We start from the raw sequence: 19,787 nt of genomic DNA on the forward strand, positions 1-19,787 counted from the left end.
CACAATAGCTATTTCCAAGTATTTGAGAGGCTGTCATGTAGAAAAGAGATTGCATTTTTTGTTTGGCTCTGAAAGGCAAGAATCACAATTAGTGGAAGGTAATTACAAAGAAGCACATTTAGTCTTGATGGGGAAAAACTTCCTAACAATTGGAACTACCCAAAAGTAGAGTAGGCTCCCTTGGCCTTGGTAGGTAGCCAAAGGTTCCTCACCCCACCCCCTTTTTTTTGGCTGAGGCAATTGGGGTTAAGTGACTTGCCCAGGGTCACACAGCTAAGTGTCAAACGTCTGAGGCCTAATTTGAACTCATGTCCTCCTGACTCCAAGGCCGGATCTCTACCCACTGCACCACTTAGCTGCCCCACCCCTTTCATTTTTAAGCCCTCAAACCCATTTGTGAATATGCCATGGTATGCTATTTTTTGGGTAATTGCTTGGACTAGATGGATGTGAGGTCTATCTCTGGAAAGGTTAACTCTCAAAATCTGTGACTCTATTACATGACTGAAGCAACATTTATATTTTAACCTGTTCCTTAAAAGAGTTCCAAATAAACAAGTGAGTAAAACCAAGCATAAATTATTCATTTGGAAAGACCTCTTCACAACCCAATATTCTTATTTATACTCAAATATTGATTTCTACTGGGAGAAATAGATTAACTTTAATAATGATCCAAAGCAAACATAATTATATAGACCAAAATAAGAACAATGTATTCCAGGAAGTACAAACGATGGTTTTTGTATTATCCATATGACTATTCTCCTCTACTTGTGACACTAAAATTTCACTGAAATGTTAATCATACATTTGAAATTTCCATCTTCTTGAAATCTATCTTCAAATTATTCATGTGTATAATGACATAAACTAATCTGTCCAAACAATATTTTTTAAGACATTGATCTCTCCAGTGGTACATCTCCCAGACCATTCACGCCTAAACTTTGTGATTCCTACCCACATAAGTACTCCATTAATAATGTATCCAAATCCCTGAAGGCTTTTTTTCTGCATCTTTTGATATTTCATGGATATCAGGTCAACATCTAGGTTATCCTTCACTACTGCAATATGACCAGCTCTCTTACTTTTCCAATGGTAATAGGTCCTTGATAATGTTATTTTGTGCTACTTCTATATGGATCCAGGTAGAACAGTGGAAAAAATGCTGGGCCTGGAGTCAGGTAGATCTGAGTTCAAATATAGTCACAGACACTTACTAGTTGTTTGACCCTGGGCAAGTCACTTCATCTCTCTTTGCCTCAGTTTCCTCATCAGTTACATGGGGATAATAGTATCACTTTTCTAGGGTTGCTGTGAGGACCAAATGGGATATTTCTGAAGTGCTTAGTAGAGTACCTGGCACATAGTAAGCACTACATCAATGTTAGCTATCATTATTTTTATCATACAAGTTATACTGGTAATTTGCTTTAGCCTACTTAAATTTAACCATGAATCTATTGCTTTTGTTTCATATACCATTTTATTATGATGTTCCATCATTCACAACCCATATAGCATCACTGGGAGTTGAAAAGATGAGGAATTTTTAAATGGAGAAGCTTGGGATCATTACTTTGGGTCCAGAATATTATGTTTGCAATGCCAATCTAAGACAGGCAGTGAGGCAGATGCACGTGCATGCACACGCACATGCACACATAGACACATTCTCTCACACACACACTCTCTCTCTCTCTATGCCCACCAAGTAGATAGCATAGTCTGGACAATATGCATTATATATCTATTTGTTTTTCATATATAGAAACTTTGACTAAATCATACCACAGAATCTTGGTAGTGTTCTGGGATCTTGATATAATCAGAACAATGGCATTCACAAATAGGAGCTCTAGTGGGAGACTTGAAAGAACCATTTGCTGGACATTTTTTCAGGATATTTAAAAAATATCTTTGGGTATCATGTGTCTCCCTCCCTTGTGCTTCAATTAATGCAGACAAAAATGAGTTACTAAACAAAGTCACTGTGGCTTTACAAGGAAAAAATCTGGATTTTTGGAAAAATGTTGATGGAAGAAAGCTTTTAAAACTCAGGTTTATTCCAATTTAAACAATATCTTGTGAACAAATAATAAACACAATGGGACTTTGTATTCTCTATAGTTCAATTAATCATGTGACTATGAAGATCTCTGCCATGGAAAAACTGCTTACAATAGTCTACCAGTTTCCTTCGCATATACTCATTCAGATATCCTCAATACCATTCTCATAAAGATTTTATAGAGAAAGAGGCTGTACCAGTGATTTTTTCTTTTTGGTGAGGCAATTGAGGTTAAGTGAACTCAGGTCCTCCTGACTTCAGAGCCAGTGCTCTATACACTGTGCCACCTACCTGCCCCTGTACCAGTGATTTTATTGGAATAAGAAACTCACTGTAAGTCAGATCTCTCTCTGCCACTTTTGTCTTAGAGGTTAAGTGTCTTACCCAAGGTCACATAGAGAATATGTGAGAGAGGACAGATTGAACCCACGTTTTCCTGGATTAAAGGACAGCCTTTTCTTTCCACAGTACCACACTACTTTCTCTGTCAATATTATATAAGAGATGAAAAAAGATGGAGTTTAAGGGTCTGTAGTTAGTGTTACTAATCTTCTTGGTCCCCTTTCTGTGGGTATTAATACTGTATAGGAGCTTTTCTATAGATCTGGAGTGTTGCCCTCTTTGAAAAAACTTAAAGATTAATTCATGAATAATTGTATGCTATACTGATTCCAGGACTGACTGCATCTTTATTTTCGTGAGGTCCAGTTATTCTTCCCAATTTCATCTTCTTGACATTTCTATTTCCTTATGCAAAATATAGAGAGGCTTACCTGTTACGAATACTCTATTAATTCAGAAACTGTGGCAGAGCTGTACCACTTTCCAATTTTCTATCATCATCTATCTAATCTCTCCTCTGAATGCTCTGGGGACAATCTGGTTTGCTTCTTCAAACGATTCTTCTATTTACTGCTACCACTAATAACAACAGCTAACAATTACCTTGTGGCAAGCACTATGCTAAACACTTTACAATTATTATCTCATTACATACCAACAACTCAGAGAGATAGGTGCTATTATTACCTCCATTTTACAAATGAGAAATTGAGATAAAGAGAAGTGAAGTGATTTGCCCCGGGTCACAGAGCTAGTAGGAGTCTGAAGCTGGATTTAAACTTAAGTCTTCCTGATTCCAGGCCCAACGCTCTATATACCGTGTCACTTAGGAGTTCTTCCCTTTTTCTGTGAGGCAATAGTGCTTATAATCTACAATCTTCTTTGTGTACTGCAAATGAATATGAACTTTAAACCAATAATAGCACCTAGCTATCTGGAATCTGTGTTTAGATAACCAAGGGTCTATAACTGAAGCAGTTCTTAGGATTTTTTTGATCTCTCATTGTGGCAACTTTTTTGCTGTTGTTGTTCAGTTGTGTCTGACTCTCTGTGACCCCATTTGGATTTTCTTGGAAAAGATGGAATGGTCTGCCACTTTCTTCTCCAGCTCACTTTACAGATGAGCAAACTGAGGCAGCGAGTTAAGTGACTTGCCATACAGGTAGTAAGTGTCTGAAGCCAGATTTGAACTCAGGAAGATGAGTCTTCCTGACTCCAGGCTGAGTCCTCTATCCACTGGATCACCTACCTGTCCCACAAATGTCTTACATTATTTAAATTTCTCTAAGTCATGATAATCAGAGCCTATTATCTTTTATTTCTATTTCCCATCATTCAAAGTTAACAGTTCTCCAAATACTATGGGTAGCAGAATTTCAGAATTTTATGCAGTGTCAATCAGCTCAGCTCTGTCCTATGTTTTCATTAGATACTTATTTTCACAAAACAGTTGATTCTGAAACGACTAAGCCAGTAAGAAAGTCATTTCTTTTATGTTTTATGATGTTGTTTCATGATTTCTGCATTAAAAATCTTTTCAACTCTTTTGCTGAAGAAAATATGTAACTTAACAACTTTTGGCCTTTAATTTATTAACCCTAAACCACACATATCAACATATTTTTCTGAGTTCACCCTTACTGAGAGGAGAAGGGGACAAGAAGCAGTATGGTACAGCACAAATAGAGAGAATTTGGAGTTAGAGGACCTGAATTCAAATATAGGCTCTATCACTTTGTGAGTCCTTGAATAAATCATTTAACTCCTTTAGGCCTCAACTGAAAAATTAAAAGGGCTGGGCCTTGAAAGTCTCTTCTACTTCTACAGATGGAAATCTATGACCTTTCTCTAGGGTTTCTGCTGCCCTCTACAAGGTGTAATGTTATGAGTGTTAGCTTCAGATACTCAGGAAAGAAGGAAATCTAAACAGGGTTATGAAGTTCCCCTAACTTTCATTTTGAATTTACCAGGTTCCTAAACTATGTACCTCAAGTTATAGGAGCTTATCCTTTCTCTCTTTAGGGATTTTCCATTTCCCAAAAAAGCAAACTTTTTGTTTGTTTCTTTTAGAGGCAACTCAGTGTAATACTCGACGGTAAAAAAAGTAGAGAATCTTTAAAAGGATGACTCATTTTCAAAGAAGTAAGTAGTAACTAGAGTTTTGTCTCAAAAGTTAAGAATTAAATGTAGATAGCTGGTGTAGTGGGCGACTATGTAGCTAGAACACCGAGAAGTGAGGACGAAAAAGGTCAAGCCAAGAAGAGTAGATATAAAAATACATGATTGAGATTTTCAGCGGTAAAGGTTTTTTATGCTACTAATTTAGCTCTGCATATTATACCTTTACATCTTACTAAGTTTTCTTCCCCCACATCTCATTCGATGCCCTTAAAAATATCTTGAAGCAGAAGGTATATTTTTATTCATATTTTACATATGAAGAAATTAAGTCTAACTTCTCTTAAGCCATACAAAGCAAAGCTCTCAGCAGCTTTGATTCTTCCACAGCCAGGCACTAGACTTCTGCCCCAATTCCTGCCTACCTTCTAAGCTCCTGTAGCCAACACTATGTCAAAGAGCAGAAATTCAGGGACAAAAGTATATTCAAAGCAACCAAAAATGGAACTCACGGTTTACCTGGGAAAATAAGACTTTGTATATAAAAGGTACATAAAGGTCTCTGGGGGGCACTTTTTTAGAGTAGGGAAAAGTTGAGATAAAAACAGAAGTGGGAGTAAGGGGGATGAAACTAGCTTTGTGCTTTCCGGTAAGAAGAAAGTTTACAGATACGTAATATCGATCCTTAAATCTACAAAATGATTGAGAACAGGATTTCAGATAGTATCTAGCTAGAGAAGACAATATAAGAAGAAAAAAGTCTTACGTACAAAAATCAAGAGATCTCTTTGCCTGAAATGGTTAAAATAACTCAATTTCAGGAAGAATTCAGAGACCCTCTGTCACTCAGAGAGGCTACAACTACCAAATTTTGGACCATTCTTTTACCTTTCTGCTGTTTAAAATCTTAGTATTTTTCCTGAGCCTCCTCTGTTTTCTTTTCACAGGTCCAGCATGTGGGAAACTGTTAAATATAATGTTTGTGTGATATCCAATTCAGGATGTTTCCAATGTGATCTGTGAAGCCCAGACCATGAAAATCCCAGTTTAGTTAGTAATACTCTCTTCCAGTTTTTCCAGCAGCTTCTGTCAAATAGTGATTTCTTATCCCAGAAGCTGGAGTCCCCTTGGGGTTTATCAAATACTAGATTACTATAGTCACTGACTACTGTGTCCACTGATCCACCACTCTATTTCTTAGCCAGAACCGAGCAGTTTTGATGACTGCTGCTTTATAATACAAAAATTAAGAGTATGGCAGAAACTAGGCATAGACCAAAATCTCACACCAAAATAAAGTCAAAATGGGTTCTTGATTTAGACATAAACACTGATACTATAAGCCAACTGGGAGAGCAAGAAATAGTTTACCTATCAGACTTATGGAGAACAAAAGAATTCATGACTAAACAAAAGACAGAAAACCTTAAGAAATGTAAAATAGATAATTTTGTTTTCATTAAATTGAAAAGGTTTTACACAAAGCCAATGCAATCAAGATTAGAAGGAAAGTAGAAAATTGGGAAAGAATTTTTACAACCAGTGTCTCTGACAAGGGCTTCATTTCTAAACTACATAGAGAATTAAATCAAATTTATAAGAATATAAGTCATTTCCCAATTGATAAATGGTCAAAGGATATGAGCAGGCAGTTTTCAGATGAAGAAATTAAAGTCATCTATAGTCATATGAAAAAAATGCTGTAAATCATTATTGATTAGAGAAATGCAAATCAAAACAACTCTGAGGTACCACATCACACCTATCAGAGTGGCCAACATGACAAAACAGGAAAATGATAAATTTTGGAGAAGATGTGGGAAAACTGGAATGCTAATGCATTGTTGGTGGAGTTGTGAGATGATCCAACCTTTCTGGAGAGCAATTTGGAACTATGGCCAAAGGACTATAAAAATGTGTATACTCTCTGACCCAGCAATACCACTTCTAGGGCTGTATACCAAAGAGATCATAACAATGGGAAAAGGACCCACATATACAAAAATATTTATAGCAGCTCTTTGTGGTGGCAAAGAATTGGAAATCGAGAGGATGCCCATCAGCTGGGGAATGGCTGAACAAGTTGTGGTATATGAATGTAATGGAATACTATTGTGCTATAAGAAATGATGAGCAGGCAGACTTCAGAAAAACCTGGAACGACTTGTATGGACTGATGCTGAGTGATGGGAGCAGAACCAGAACGCTGTACACAATAACAGCCACGCTGTGCGATGACTAACGTTGACAGACTTAGCCCTTCTCAGCAATGCAAGGATCTAAGATATCGCCAAAGGTCTCAGGATGGAAAATGCTATTCACATCCAAAGAATGAACTACAGAGTTTGAATGCAGATTGAAGCATACTATTTGCTATTTTTTTTCCTCTGTTTTGTTTTCTCTTTCTTGTGGTTCCTCCTATTGGTTCTAATTCTTCTTTACAACATCACTAATGTGAAAATATGTTTAATAGAAATGTATATGTATAAGCCATATCAGACTGCGTGCTATCTTGGGGACGGAGGGGAAGAAAAATTTAAAACTCAAAAGCTTAAGGAAATAATTGTTGATAAATAAAAATAAATTAATAAAAAAAAGATTAAATGATTCCAAAAGTATGGATAATGTAAAATAATATTCCTGGTCAGAAATCTGTGTGGCTTAAGCTACTAAGGGCTAATGATAACTATCAGGAGTAGCTAACTCGCCATTGTATTAAGGTCGTTTGCTATGGGTTTGCAGCAGAACGTAGAAATAAGACTATGAAAACTTTGTTTAAAAGGATCCATGATCATATTAATGTGGCCGCTCCTTTTCAATGATGCACATCAGACTCATTTATACTATCTCATGCTATGTAATGCCTGGTCATGTTATCCCATTAATTTTCTATCATAAAATCTACAATGTACTGAAAACTTTGTAAATGTTGTAATAATCTTTGGTAAGTAGGACAGCACATAAGCTATTTCCTGCTCTTGCTGCCTATTTGGACAACCTCTTTTTCCAATCATACATTTTCTGGATGATATCTTTCTTTTTAACACTTCTTACATGAAGGTTACAGACTGTAACTTGTCTTTTAATATGTAATGAAAACTGGCAATACCAAGCAAGGAGTAGTTTAGTCATAGCTATTGCTTATCAACAGAGGGGAGGACAGAAAAGTAAGGGTGAGTGGGTTAAAGGCACTTGCATCATAACTGGGGAAATCAAAAAATAGTGATGTTTCAAATTTCTACAATGATCTTCCCTTAAAGGCTTAAATGTTTTGATGTCTAAAAAATTGTGAAATCACTGATTTAGGAGGAGAGAGGGGAACCTTCAGCTGAGATTGAATTTTAAAAGGGAAATATGTCTTACACAAAGGCTACTATAGATTCTTTGCATGCTTAAAGATAAGCAGCCAAACATTTGTGGAGGCAGAGGAAATTTTTCTCAAACTCACTCAGGTAGATTACAAGCGAACCTTAATTTAAGCTTTTATGATCAGAACCCTAAAGACTTCAGTAACTTCTTCCTTAGAGCATTTAGCCTGACAGACTGAACACTGGTTACTACAGTGATGGTGAGAGAGTATACACAAAATTAGATATTAATGTACTGATATGGCTTGATGTCAGACTAACCTCAATTCCTTTTAATGAACAGAGAGAGCATGGCATAATGAATAGAGAACTACTCTTAGAACCAGGAAGACGGCATTTCAAGTTCAACCTCTCTCACACACTTGCCGTAAGACCCTGGGCCATTCGCTTAACCTCTCAGGGCTCTAGGCAACTTTCTGAAACTATATATTAAAGAGAAGGTGCAAATTTGCAATGGTAAAAGAATTTTCATAATTAAGGAGGAATTCTGATATTAATGAAAAATCACAGGTTCAATCCCTATCCCTTTGAGATCAGGAAAAGATTACATATATGGCTTATCTAGATTTCTTCAAAGTACATGTAAGTCCCTCAACCAATTTTGTTTAAAAAAAAAAAAGTCACTGGTAGAAGAAACTGGTCTAGGATCCCTGAGAAGCCAAAATTTAAAAAAGGTAATAGACACTTATTTTACCCAGAATGAAATATTACCCAGAATTTTTGCTTAAAAGGTAACGAGTCCTAGGCTGAACTAAATGTTTCCTGTAGGATTCTGCCTTTCTCCCTCTCAGTACTTATAAGTCAGCTTCATATGGTTTAGACTTTGGAAGACTGTGAATAAAACAACAGTGTGAGAAGACTGAAAAATTGAATGAAAGAACTAGAAAATTACCAAGAGTCCTTAAGCCCTTTAATATGCCAGAATTTTAGCATATTTAAGAAGATAAAAGCATACTGAAACCTAATAAGATTAAAATATTTCTCCCAGAGCTATGATATAGAAAATGATGGTAGTAGCCAGCAGAGGAGATTCAACTACATTTTTAATAGAAAAGTAGAAATATTTTTCTTATGAATTGTTAACTCTTGAATATTTGCATTAATAGAAAGTTGTTTGGATATTACAAAAGAATAGATCATGCAAAATTAAATCACATCCATTTTTTGTCCATGATCTTTTTATTAAAAGTACCATGCAATTTCTAAAACATTATTGAGTCTAATCTCTTCCTTCTATATTCAATTCTGGACCCAACTCATTAATTCATCCCAGAAATACTTACTGATACACTAACTTAATGGAATGGCCTTGCAAGTGACATCAGTCTTGATAACAAGCATGCTACATCCGTTGAGTTTACCCTGATTGTATTGTTAGGCTAGCCCAAGATGTTGCATTCTCTGTTCTTCATTAACTGTGACTTTGAAATCACCAAAATAAACATGCTTGTTTTTCTCTTCTCATTGAAAAAAAAAAAAAAATAATAGGGACAGCTAGGTGGCACAGTGGATAGAGCACAGGTCCTGAGTTCAAATCCAACCTCAGACACTTAGCTGTGTGATCCTGAGTAAGTCACTTAACCCCACTGCTTAGCCAAAAACAAAAACAAAATAATAAAAGATACCTTTGGTATGTCTATAGAAACGTCACATAACTATTTACTTAAGAGGGGTACACAGGCAGACTAATTTATAATTAACTAATGGTTTCTTTATGGTCTTTGAGTAGTAAGAAGAATTTCTGATGTTTTCCTGTTCTTTTGACATCATCCTACCCTGAGATACTTCACAAAATAATACACCAATGCTTTCAAGATTTTGTTATTTCCAGTATGTAGTACTTCTATGTGTGTCTGGTCTGTTCCAGCCACTTTTTCTGACTTCTAAATTTTCATCATATAGCACACTAAAGACAGCATAGTGAAGTGGACTTAAAAGCAGGAAGAACCTGGGTTCAAGGTCTCACCTCTGATAAATACTGTGTGGTCCTGAGCAAGTGAATTAACCTGTCAGGTACTCTAGGTAACTCTCCAAGATTATAAGTTACAGAGAAGGTGCCAACCTACATTAGCAGAGGCAGTTTGGTCATGTGGGAATTCTTTCTAATAATAAAATCACAGAGCCAACCCTTATTTCCTATCCTATATAGAATACCTGAGATTGAATAAGGTGTTCCCCTGCCAGCAATGAGGAAAATAATGGTTATAAAAAGTTGATAAATCCCATACAATTCCTCAGTATAAAAGTCCATTTAAAAAAATCCACAAATCTCCCAATGACACCCTATGGAATCTTGAAAATCAATGAAGACTTTCATGAGGGCAATGGAGAGATACAAAGTAAGCACACTGTAGGCTGCAAAGCTTTCATTCAGAAAGCACATGAATGTAAAAGGAAATGGGGCCAATTGAGTTCTGCACTGGTACCCAACAAGATATAAATAGGTCTAAAGGAAGGCCTGAAGCATATTAGATCATTCCAATGTCAAAAGTCCATGGGAAAACACATAAAAATCACACAGAATGATTTGGTATGGATAGTCTATGCTCTGTATGCATGGAGAAAATATTCACATTGATATGGTCAAGTACTTAATATGTATAATGTGATTTTGCAGTAGACATTTTCTTAAATAAGTTTTGTTTAGGCTAATTTAAGCATCTTTATTAAGGATACAAGTTGATAGTGCAGTTAGCCAGGCTTGTGCTGAGCGAAAAAGAGTAGCCATCACAAGATTAAAAATTTGTTATAATGAATAACTGCAACATGGGATCACAGGCTTACAAGCTCAGGACTATAAAGACCATCTAGTTCAACACTCTCATTTTACAAAGAAACTGAGATCCAAACTGAGTAAGTGGCTTTTTTAGAGGGAGTAAAGGGTGAAGGCTTATGATTTCACAGAAGTGGGAAAATCCTTTTACCAACATTGATGGACAACTGTTTTAAAATTCCTAGTCTTAGAGAATTTCCAGTGAGCACTGAGAGGTTCAATGATGTCACCATGTAATCTTCAATAAATAAAAACGAGAGGTTCTGTCCTTTTGTCTAAGAACCAGACTGACTATGTTCAGAAAGTCTAATGACTAGGCTGCCCACCAAGTGAAAAACTGTTTTGGGGTATAGTTCCTGGAGGACTTGTAATTCACTTCGATAGAATCAATATTCATAACACTAATGAAATCACAGCTCCTCTGCAAGCATAGAAGAATTAATCTTAATTAGTACAATACAGCTATTGCATACATAAATTATGATTTACCTTTGACAGAGTAGGTATTTTATTGTCTCTTGGAATTGTAAAGTGTTTTCTTTTCTCTTCTGACCTGTAAATTTTTATTTCTTCTTCTCCCTTTGCAGTTCTCCATTCTTCTTGCCTACTAAAAGTGAAGTAAGCCACATGCATGTTAGATGAGTGTTCAACAAATGACTTCAGAACAAAAATTAATTTGGGGGAAAATGCATAAGGAGATCCTCATTCTTTTATTTCTGCATTGCTGTTAATCTCTAAGAAAGAAAACAATTAAAAATACATATTAACAAAATATTACTGGAACTGGATATAGCGTCTCTAAATTTGAAATGTATGCAAAATACATTTTTGCACTTAAATTCCAAAGCCATTTGTTCAAACATTTATGAAGTACCTACCATGAGCATGCTAAGGATATAAAAGTATATACAATTACCTTATTGTTTAATTATCTTTTATTCATTCTGAAAACATTTTTATATGAACATGCCAACCCAACAACAGAGTAAGTTATTTGAGTAGGGATTGTTTTTTGTTGGGGTTTTGGTTTTTTTGTTTTTGTTTTATTTTTTGGTATCTCTATCTCCAGCACCTAGCAAACTGCCTGGCAAATAGTGTACACTTAACAAATGTGTACCAATAGACTGATTGAAAGATCTAACACTGTTCTACTCTTAAAAAGCTAACCATTTATTTGCTTCAATGAGAAATAATCAAAATATTATGACACAAGGGAAAGAGATAATTTTAAAGGACATATTCACACAAACTGATATGAGAAATTCGAGGATGAAAATAGGATTGGATTGGAGGACTGGAGGGAAGGAATGTCACTTAAGATTTCACAGAGAAAATGGAATCTGAGTTACAACCTTCAAAGAGAAAAGAACTGAAAGATAAAGGATAGGAGACTAGAAATAGTTCAGTTCATCTGGAAAAAGAATGCAAAAAGATATTGGATTAAATGACGCTGGACAGGTAAACTGAAAGTGGTTTAGATTAAGAGTCTGTAATTTATATAGTAGATAGTATGAAGTTTTATTTCAAGAAGGGTGATGTGGTCATAGCAATGTAGTAGAAAGATTACTCAGTTAGTGATGTGAAGTAAGGGATTAGGATAGGCTGGAAGAAAGAAAACTAGTTACCAAGTTTTTATAATAGCCCAGACAAAACAAACAAACAAAACAAAACAAAAACGAGGACTTAAACTATGGTCATTAGATAGGAAGTGGAGAGGAGGGAAGTGATATGAATAATATTGTGCAATTAGAAACATCAGAATTTTAAATGTGATTGGATATATAGGGAGGAAGAAGTAAAAAATAATTCCTATGTTATGAACCTCATTGACAAGATGGTGGTACCACTAACAGAAACAAAGAAGTTGACGAAAAGGAAGATTTTGAAGGGGAATGAGTTACTTCATTTTATACATGTTGAATTTAAGGTGTTAATGGAACATTCAAGTGGAGATGTCAAACAGGAAATTGTAAATATTGCCCTTCTACCCTGGAGATTCAGGGAATCACTATTCAGGGAATCTGCTGAGAACCCAGATTAAAGTTCCAGGAAAAATAGTGCAGAGAGAAAACAGAGAGAACCTAGTACAGAACACAGAGGTCTGCCTGAGTTTAAGGTGACGGAACAAAAATGAAGAGCAAAGAAAATAAAAAGGATGAAGACTGGTCAAAGAGGTAGAAACTTGAAAATACATTATCACAGAAATTATGGAAGGTAAGGGCATCTAAAAGAGGATTTGGTCCACTCTGTCAAATTCCACAATGATCAAGGAAGATTGGAATGGGAAAAAATGTTGTTTTATCATTACTGACGTTATTAGTGACCTTGGAGAAAGTTGTTTCAGTAGAGAACAAAAGATATATCACAAGTAATAGAGCAGGTGGTGAGGAAGAGGAGGCAATGCCTTTATTAGGCCATTCTATTGTAGGTGGTAAAAGAGGAGATGAGAGGTTAATATCTTAAGGTGATAACTGAAGGTCAACGTAAATAATAAAAGTGCTCATCAAAAAGCATTATTTTTATGGAGGGCTATTTGCATCCTTACAGGTTACAATTATATCAATTTCCATTTTACTAAAATAGGAATATCTTGGATGCATGTTTACCTTTAGACACTGACACTGGAAACAATGAACACTTTCAGTATTCATTTAGCCTTCACTATAAGAAGGTCCCAAAGAACAGACCATGAGGATAGCATTACAATGAAACACCAACACAGTGTGACCATTAAACACTATGTGATTGTAGTTTATTCTCTTTGCCAGATAATTGAACATGTTTTAATGAAAAATTAAAAAAGTGAAGTAAATGGGTCAGATATTTTGAAATTTTATTAATGTTTAACAAAAAACAGCAACCCTGTGACTTAAGTTCAACACATATATCCTACAATTTAAAAAACATTATTTTGTTATTACACCATATAAAAGCCATTTATATATACACAAATGAATTTGATGTAAAAACCTAAAAAATTTAACAGTTGTGATTCAACCCAATGTTATCTCCTCCTGCTCAAAAGACAGGAATATAAAGCTATGACAAAATAATATAATCTTTACTCTCATATTGAAGATTTTAATTCCTTCTTCAAGAGAACTCACTCTTTCTCCAGAGTAGGAGTAGACAAAATACTACCTGTGGTCCAACTCTAAAAATGAAAAAACATTCTCAGCTTGCTCTCAGGCAATATTCTGCTGAACCCTACTTTAGAGGGAAAATAGTCCCACAAGACATCCAAGTACCTTAATTCTACATGGATACTTGCGAGCCTTACCTGGCAACCCCAATTGATAATTCAGGTACTACAACCCTTCGACTCCAGGCCACAAGATCCCGCTCTGTAGCTATCTCGCTTCTTGGTGCATTGCTATGCATTTGCCTTACACCTTCAATTTGTCCACTTCGCCTCAGGCCTATATTCGGTGGTGAATGAACTTCTGAGGTAGAACTTACAGAGGCTGAATAAAAAGTTAAAAACAGTAGTTTATTGTAAGCCATTGGCAAAGTCTGTGTTGATACACATGGATAAGGCATACACACACAATAAATTGAATTGGGAGTTATAATCTCAATTTAACATCATGTTACTGTGGTCATTCAAATGATCAATTATAAATTTAGCATAACTACAGATATAACTGAACCAGAAACAAAGTTTAAAATCAAAATACTGATGTAAACTGTGAATTCCTCTGTGTAGATAAGCTAATGAAATATATCAGTGAAGTGCAAGGCACTAAAGTTATATCAAATCATTACCTTCATAAAAAGTTGTTTAAAAATTAAAAGCACTATGCTACGTACTGAAGGAGATAAGAAAAGTAAGAAGACTAAGTAAGATTTACAAATACCAGAAAATATATATCATGTAAAACAATTCCTACATAATAAGATCCTGAACACTCCAAAAATGCAAAGAGAATATCTGCTGAAATAGAGTTGAAATGATGGAGGGGCCTTCAAAGATCGATAAAAATTTGAACATCTAGACCTTCAGAAAAGCAAAGAGGACACAAAATCACGTAAATAGTAGCATCAGAAAAAGGTACGGTAAGGGTAATACCAAGTTACAGAAAAATAGGAATGTCAGAGTAACTTTAGATTTTAATTTGTGGTTTAGAGGAAATTTCTTGATCAGTGGAGTGCTATGAACAGAACCAAGAATTAGGAAGAATAATTTAAGATAGACTGCGAGAATGAAAAATAGATTAGGAGGTTGTTGTACTAGCCTTAATACTAGAAGGATCAGAACTTTAAGAATACCTTGAAGGACCAACAGAACTGCATCATTTGACACAGAACTTTTTTTTTAAACACATAAAGCAAAGAAAATAGAGATAGTAGGATAAAAATTTTTATTTCAAAGCAAAATTCTAGTATTTTTGTGTCAATTCACATGCTTGGTCCTTCTAGTGTTAAAAAGAGATAAGACAACTAGAATGAGTCAATATCACCAGGAAAGGGTAAGTAAATAAGATATTTTATAGACAAAATAAAGACTTTTACTGATATCAAACGATCAATTGCCAACATGAAAATAAAACACATCACTGCTAACCTCTGCCTAAACGGCTATTGTTACTGGCACCAGCTTCACTAGAGCGTCTCAGATCTTGTTCCTGCTGGAGCCTCTGAATCATGCTGTCCAAAGGACTGACTTCCTGATTTGCTTGCTGACTTAAAACTTGATTTAGTCCTATATTGAAGACAAACAAAAATAATAAAGTTAACAGACACATTACGGTATTTTTCTTACAGCCATTCAAGCAATCAAAATAAGAGTATAAGCACATTGTAATTGAAATATTTTTTATTATTGTTGTTCAGTTGTTTTTCAGTCTTGTCCAACTCTTCATGACTGATCCCATTTGGGGTTTTCTTAACAGATACTGGAGTGGTTTGCCATTTCCATCTTCATCTGATTTTACAGACGAGGAAACTGAGGCAAACAAGGTGAAGTGACTTGCCGAGGGTCACACAGGTAGTAAGTGTTTGAAGCCAGATTTAAACTCAGGAAGATGAGTCTTCCTAACTCTAGGCCTAGCATTCTATCCATTGTGCCACCCTAGCTGCCCTTTGAAAAATTATTATTCAATTATCTATTCTAAATATTGACAACAGATGACATAAAAGCAACAAGTAACACCTTTAGTTTAACTCCCTCACCCGCCTATACACATATACACCTGGTCCCTGAGGGTATGGTTAGAAACTGAAGGGGCAGTGGATCTTATATACAGGAATCCTAGTGAACATCTATGTTCAAGGTTCTGGAGATAAGACAAAAATGAAACAATACTTGCCCTCACAGACTATACATTCTACTGGGTGCAAAAAATATCTTATTCATATGAAAAAAAATTCCATAATAATGCTATTTTACTTGTATTAGAAACTTAAAAAATGGCATAAGCAAAATTTGTAGAGGGTAACATACTATTTTAAACAGTGGGTAATTTCTCAAGACAAAATACATTTTGATACAAGCAAAAAAAAGGGGGGGAGTAAAAATTATAGAAATGTTTATTCTGCTGTAGCTGACATTTAAAAAATTCTACTTAATAATCATCAAGATTTAGTTCTATTTTTTAAACACCACTCTCCTGATAATGACTCAGTTTATTTAAAATAAACTTAATGTTAGGCAATTATAGGCCTAGTACAGCAGACCTCTGAATTCTGAAGGTATGAGGGAAGGGTCCTCAAACTATCTGAGTTGCTGCCTATCATGAAGTCATACTGCTCTTTTCCCTCAATATCATAAGCCTGATCCTCATGAGGTTTGAGCCAAAAGGAAAAGTGGAAAGAGGAAAACACAGTTTGAAGGGTGGCAGGACATGGCATCTTCACATAAACAAATCTTACTTAATTTTTTTCCCCCAAAAGTGTAATAAGACAATATATTTTAAATTGTTCCAAATTTATGAAAAATTAAATACCAAAAATGGATGTAAGTTCACTTTTAGCTTCCTAAAATTGACAAAAGCTGGCAGTTAACAAGGACTCAGCCCCAGAAATATGGAGTTAAAGTTACAGGACAGGAATTAAACCAAATTACATGGCCTAGGGAAATGACTACCAATCAAGGGTAAACCAGATCTTTGCCCCAGGAAGGCAAATTTGAAAGGAACCTAATGTACTTAATTCTTTAGCAATGTATAAACAACAAAGCTCATCACACTTCCCTCTCCACCACTGTGAGAGAAAGGACAAGCAAAAACAACCATCTGCCTACATAGTATTGGTCATCTGATATTCAAGGATTGAGGCAAGAGCTCAGTGCAGAGGCATCACTGTCTCACATATCAACCTTCTAGGGGATCTGAGTTTGTAGGAATTAGAGCATAGTACCCTTTTTCTGCCCAGACTCTATACTCAAGATTTGTGTATGCATGAAACCATTGGCAACTATTTCTTCCCTTTCATGCTGATGTTGAGTGAGACTCACTCCTAGTTACACCGGACAGAGTCAATACCCTGACAAAGTGTAAAGATGTTGGTACTTCTAACACACAGGTGCTCAAAAAGGTAGGCACAGTAGATTCTATGTGAAAGAATTAAAGAAAGATGTGGACAAGAACAACATTGGCTGGGATCTGCATCAGTGGAGGGAAGACTAACTGCTAAGAAATCAAGGATTAATTAAGTATCCTAATAAAAATGTTTCTTAAGATACAAAAATAATAGAATTGCTGTTTTGTTACTATTTTCCCCCACACTCTGAAAATTCACAACCCACTATCTATTGTCCAGTTGGTATTTACCAGTAGCTAATTCCTCAAATTCTGACTAAATATTATGAAGCACTTATATAATCCCTCTTAACCAAAAGTTGTTTGGATTTTTTAAAGTACATGGATTATCAGCCAAACCCACGTAGGTGGGAGTGCTATATCCATACTACAGATAGAATGTTAAGGTGAACCACAGAAACAGATTTAGAGCTAGAAAGAACACCTAAAAACTCCTTATTTTACAGATGTGGAAACTGAGGCCAAGAGAGATTAAGTGACTTGCCTATAGTTACCCAATATAGAAGCATTTGATTGCCCAGAGATTCAAAGACAAGTGGATGGATTCCATTACTCTTTCCACTACACCAGGGGGGAAGGAAACTATTCACCTTGCTTTAACCCTGTATTTTTAACTCTGCTTTACCAGCCCATAATATTCCTCCAGTTTCCATGGATTTCCTTTGTTTTCCTATGTTTAGCAACTTCTAGGAGCACTCTGCCATCTATCCTTAAGTGAGTATTAGTCTTTCCTTCTGCACTCTGGAATGCTCATGAAAGTACAAGTAGTCTGCTGCGGAGTAAGCAGATGTTAAACTCTGCTGGGCTGCTAGACACATAATTCTAATCTTGCAAAGTCCAGTGAGGACATCATTAAAAAGGGGAAAAAAAGTGCTGCATGAAACTTTCTTCCTCTACTTCTTACCCCACTAGAGTCTGAGCTAATGACCACTAGGTACAAACTGAAAAGGGAGCAGAGTGTTTCATGGCATAATTCCGGAGTTCTGAACTCCTCAGGTCATACTTCACACATATGTAACATTAAGTTAGGTAGTAACTGAATTTTATTTCAATGATTTCCACTACTATTTTTCTGACCATTGCTAACAGCTTCTGTGAAGTGAAGTAATCAGAGCAGGCTTCATGGAAGAAATGATACCAGATGAGATGTAAAATGATTGTATGAGAATGTAAGACCACCTTCAGGGAACTCCTAGTAGCCCAGTTGGATTTGAACATTGAGCACGTACAGAACAAATATGAAAAGGAGGAGGAGGAGAAGGAGAAGAAGAAAGACAGCTGTAGCCAAACGTAAACACTACAATAAATCAATCAACAAGCATTTGCTAGAGACCTATAATGTGCCAAAGTAAAATCTCAGTAATTTAGATTTATTGGTAGAAAAGGAACTCTAAATTAATAAACACCACAAATTTAAAAATCACACTTTTACTATTTTTAAAGTATAACTAAAAGTAGGCTAATATGGTTCCAGCAAGGGGAGGTTCCTTGTGGTTTGATTTAATAAATAAGAATAGCCATGATTAAACCATCTAAATTTTTACATCTTAAAAAAAAAAGTTTGATATGCAATGTCATCTTTTTACTGTAGATCACTTCTTTTACCTGATTTAACAAGATTTTGATTCATTCTTTAATTCTTCATCATGAAACCACACTTCTATTCTATCTGCTGATTCAGAATAAAGTTTCCCCACCTCATTCCCAATCTAACCTTAACTTTAGGCCATAAGTTATTTTTTAAAAAAATCTTAAATCAGGTGAGGTCTCAGTCTACCAAGACATATTTATCTCTGTCTCTTAGATAAATTTCTTAAGCTTTCAAGGTATGTGGCTTGGTACAAGGCTGTGTGGAAGAATTTCATCTCCACTGGGAATTTTTAAAATTTTAGAAGAATGCTGCTTCTTGGTACAACAAGATATATATCTGAGTTTAACATTCCCTTAATATTGACAAGACTTCAAGGCCTACTGGAAGTTAAAAATTTTTTTCTTAAATCCCCAAAACATTTTTCGAGTAGTTGTTTTACAATTCTGATGAAAAACCTCAAATATTAGAGAAACATCTGGACTTCTTTGGATGACAGTTTTTAAATAGCCTTGAATGAAAAAATAAATTCACACTAAAAAATTTATTTTTCCAATCTTTGGAATTCCAGTTTTTATACTGCCTTGCGCATGAGAAGTGTAAGAGTGCTTCATATATAATATTAGCAGCTACTTATTTCTTTTATTTGTTTTAAATTGGTCTCACTGTTCTTCCCATTTCAAAAGTCGAGAAGAAATCAACCTCTCTGGCTAACAAGTACCTGTGAGATTTTTGCTTGTTGTCTAAGGATTAATTAAACTGCTTTGTAGCAATCATTGATCAGTTCTTCCCATTTTTTTCATTTTCAACCAAATATCCCACTATACTTCAGTACAACTGATGCTTTTTCACGGTGAGTTTAAATGACCCTTGACTCATACATACCAACAACTTCTGGAATATCTCATATGAGTCACTGAAATGAGCTCTTAAATAACTATCTACATATTTCCCTACAGCAATATTCATTCTTAAAAAATCA

At 35.4% G+C, this 19,787-nt stretch overlaps 1 protein-coding gene across 3 annotated transcripts in view; it reads right to left on the reverse strand.

The window, feature by feature from the left end:
• Window positions 1–19,787, reverse strand: part of PHIP (pleckstrin homology domain interacting protein) — a 193,057-nt gene that overhangs the window by 69,196 nt on the left and 104,074 nt on the right. For all 3 annotated transcript variants that reach the window (XM_027854734.1, XM_027854725.1, XM_027854741.1), the window contains exons 18-20: window positions 15,243–15,380; window positions 13,959–14,142; window positions 11,168–11,285 (exon numbers count right to left, since the gene is read on the reverse strand). In XM_027854734.1, coding sequence (XP_027710535.1) covers window positions 11,168–11,285; window positions 13,959–14,142; window positions 15,243–15,380 — 440 coding nt within the window. The remainder of the gene's footprint in view (window positions 1–11,167; window positions 11,286–13,958; window positions 14,143–15,242; window positions 15,381–19,787) is intronic.

The sequence above is a fragment of the Vombatus ursinus genome, unplaced genomic scaffold (assembly GCF_900497805.2).
Source record: "Vombatus ursinus unplaced genomic scaffold, bare-nosed wombat genome assembly UNPS02000582.1, whole genome shotgun sequence".
NCBI classification, from domain to species: Eukaryota; Metazoa; Chordata; class Mammalia; order Diprotodontia; family Vombatidae; genus Vombatus; species Vombatus ursinus.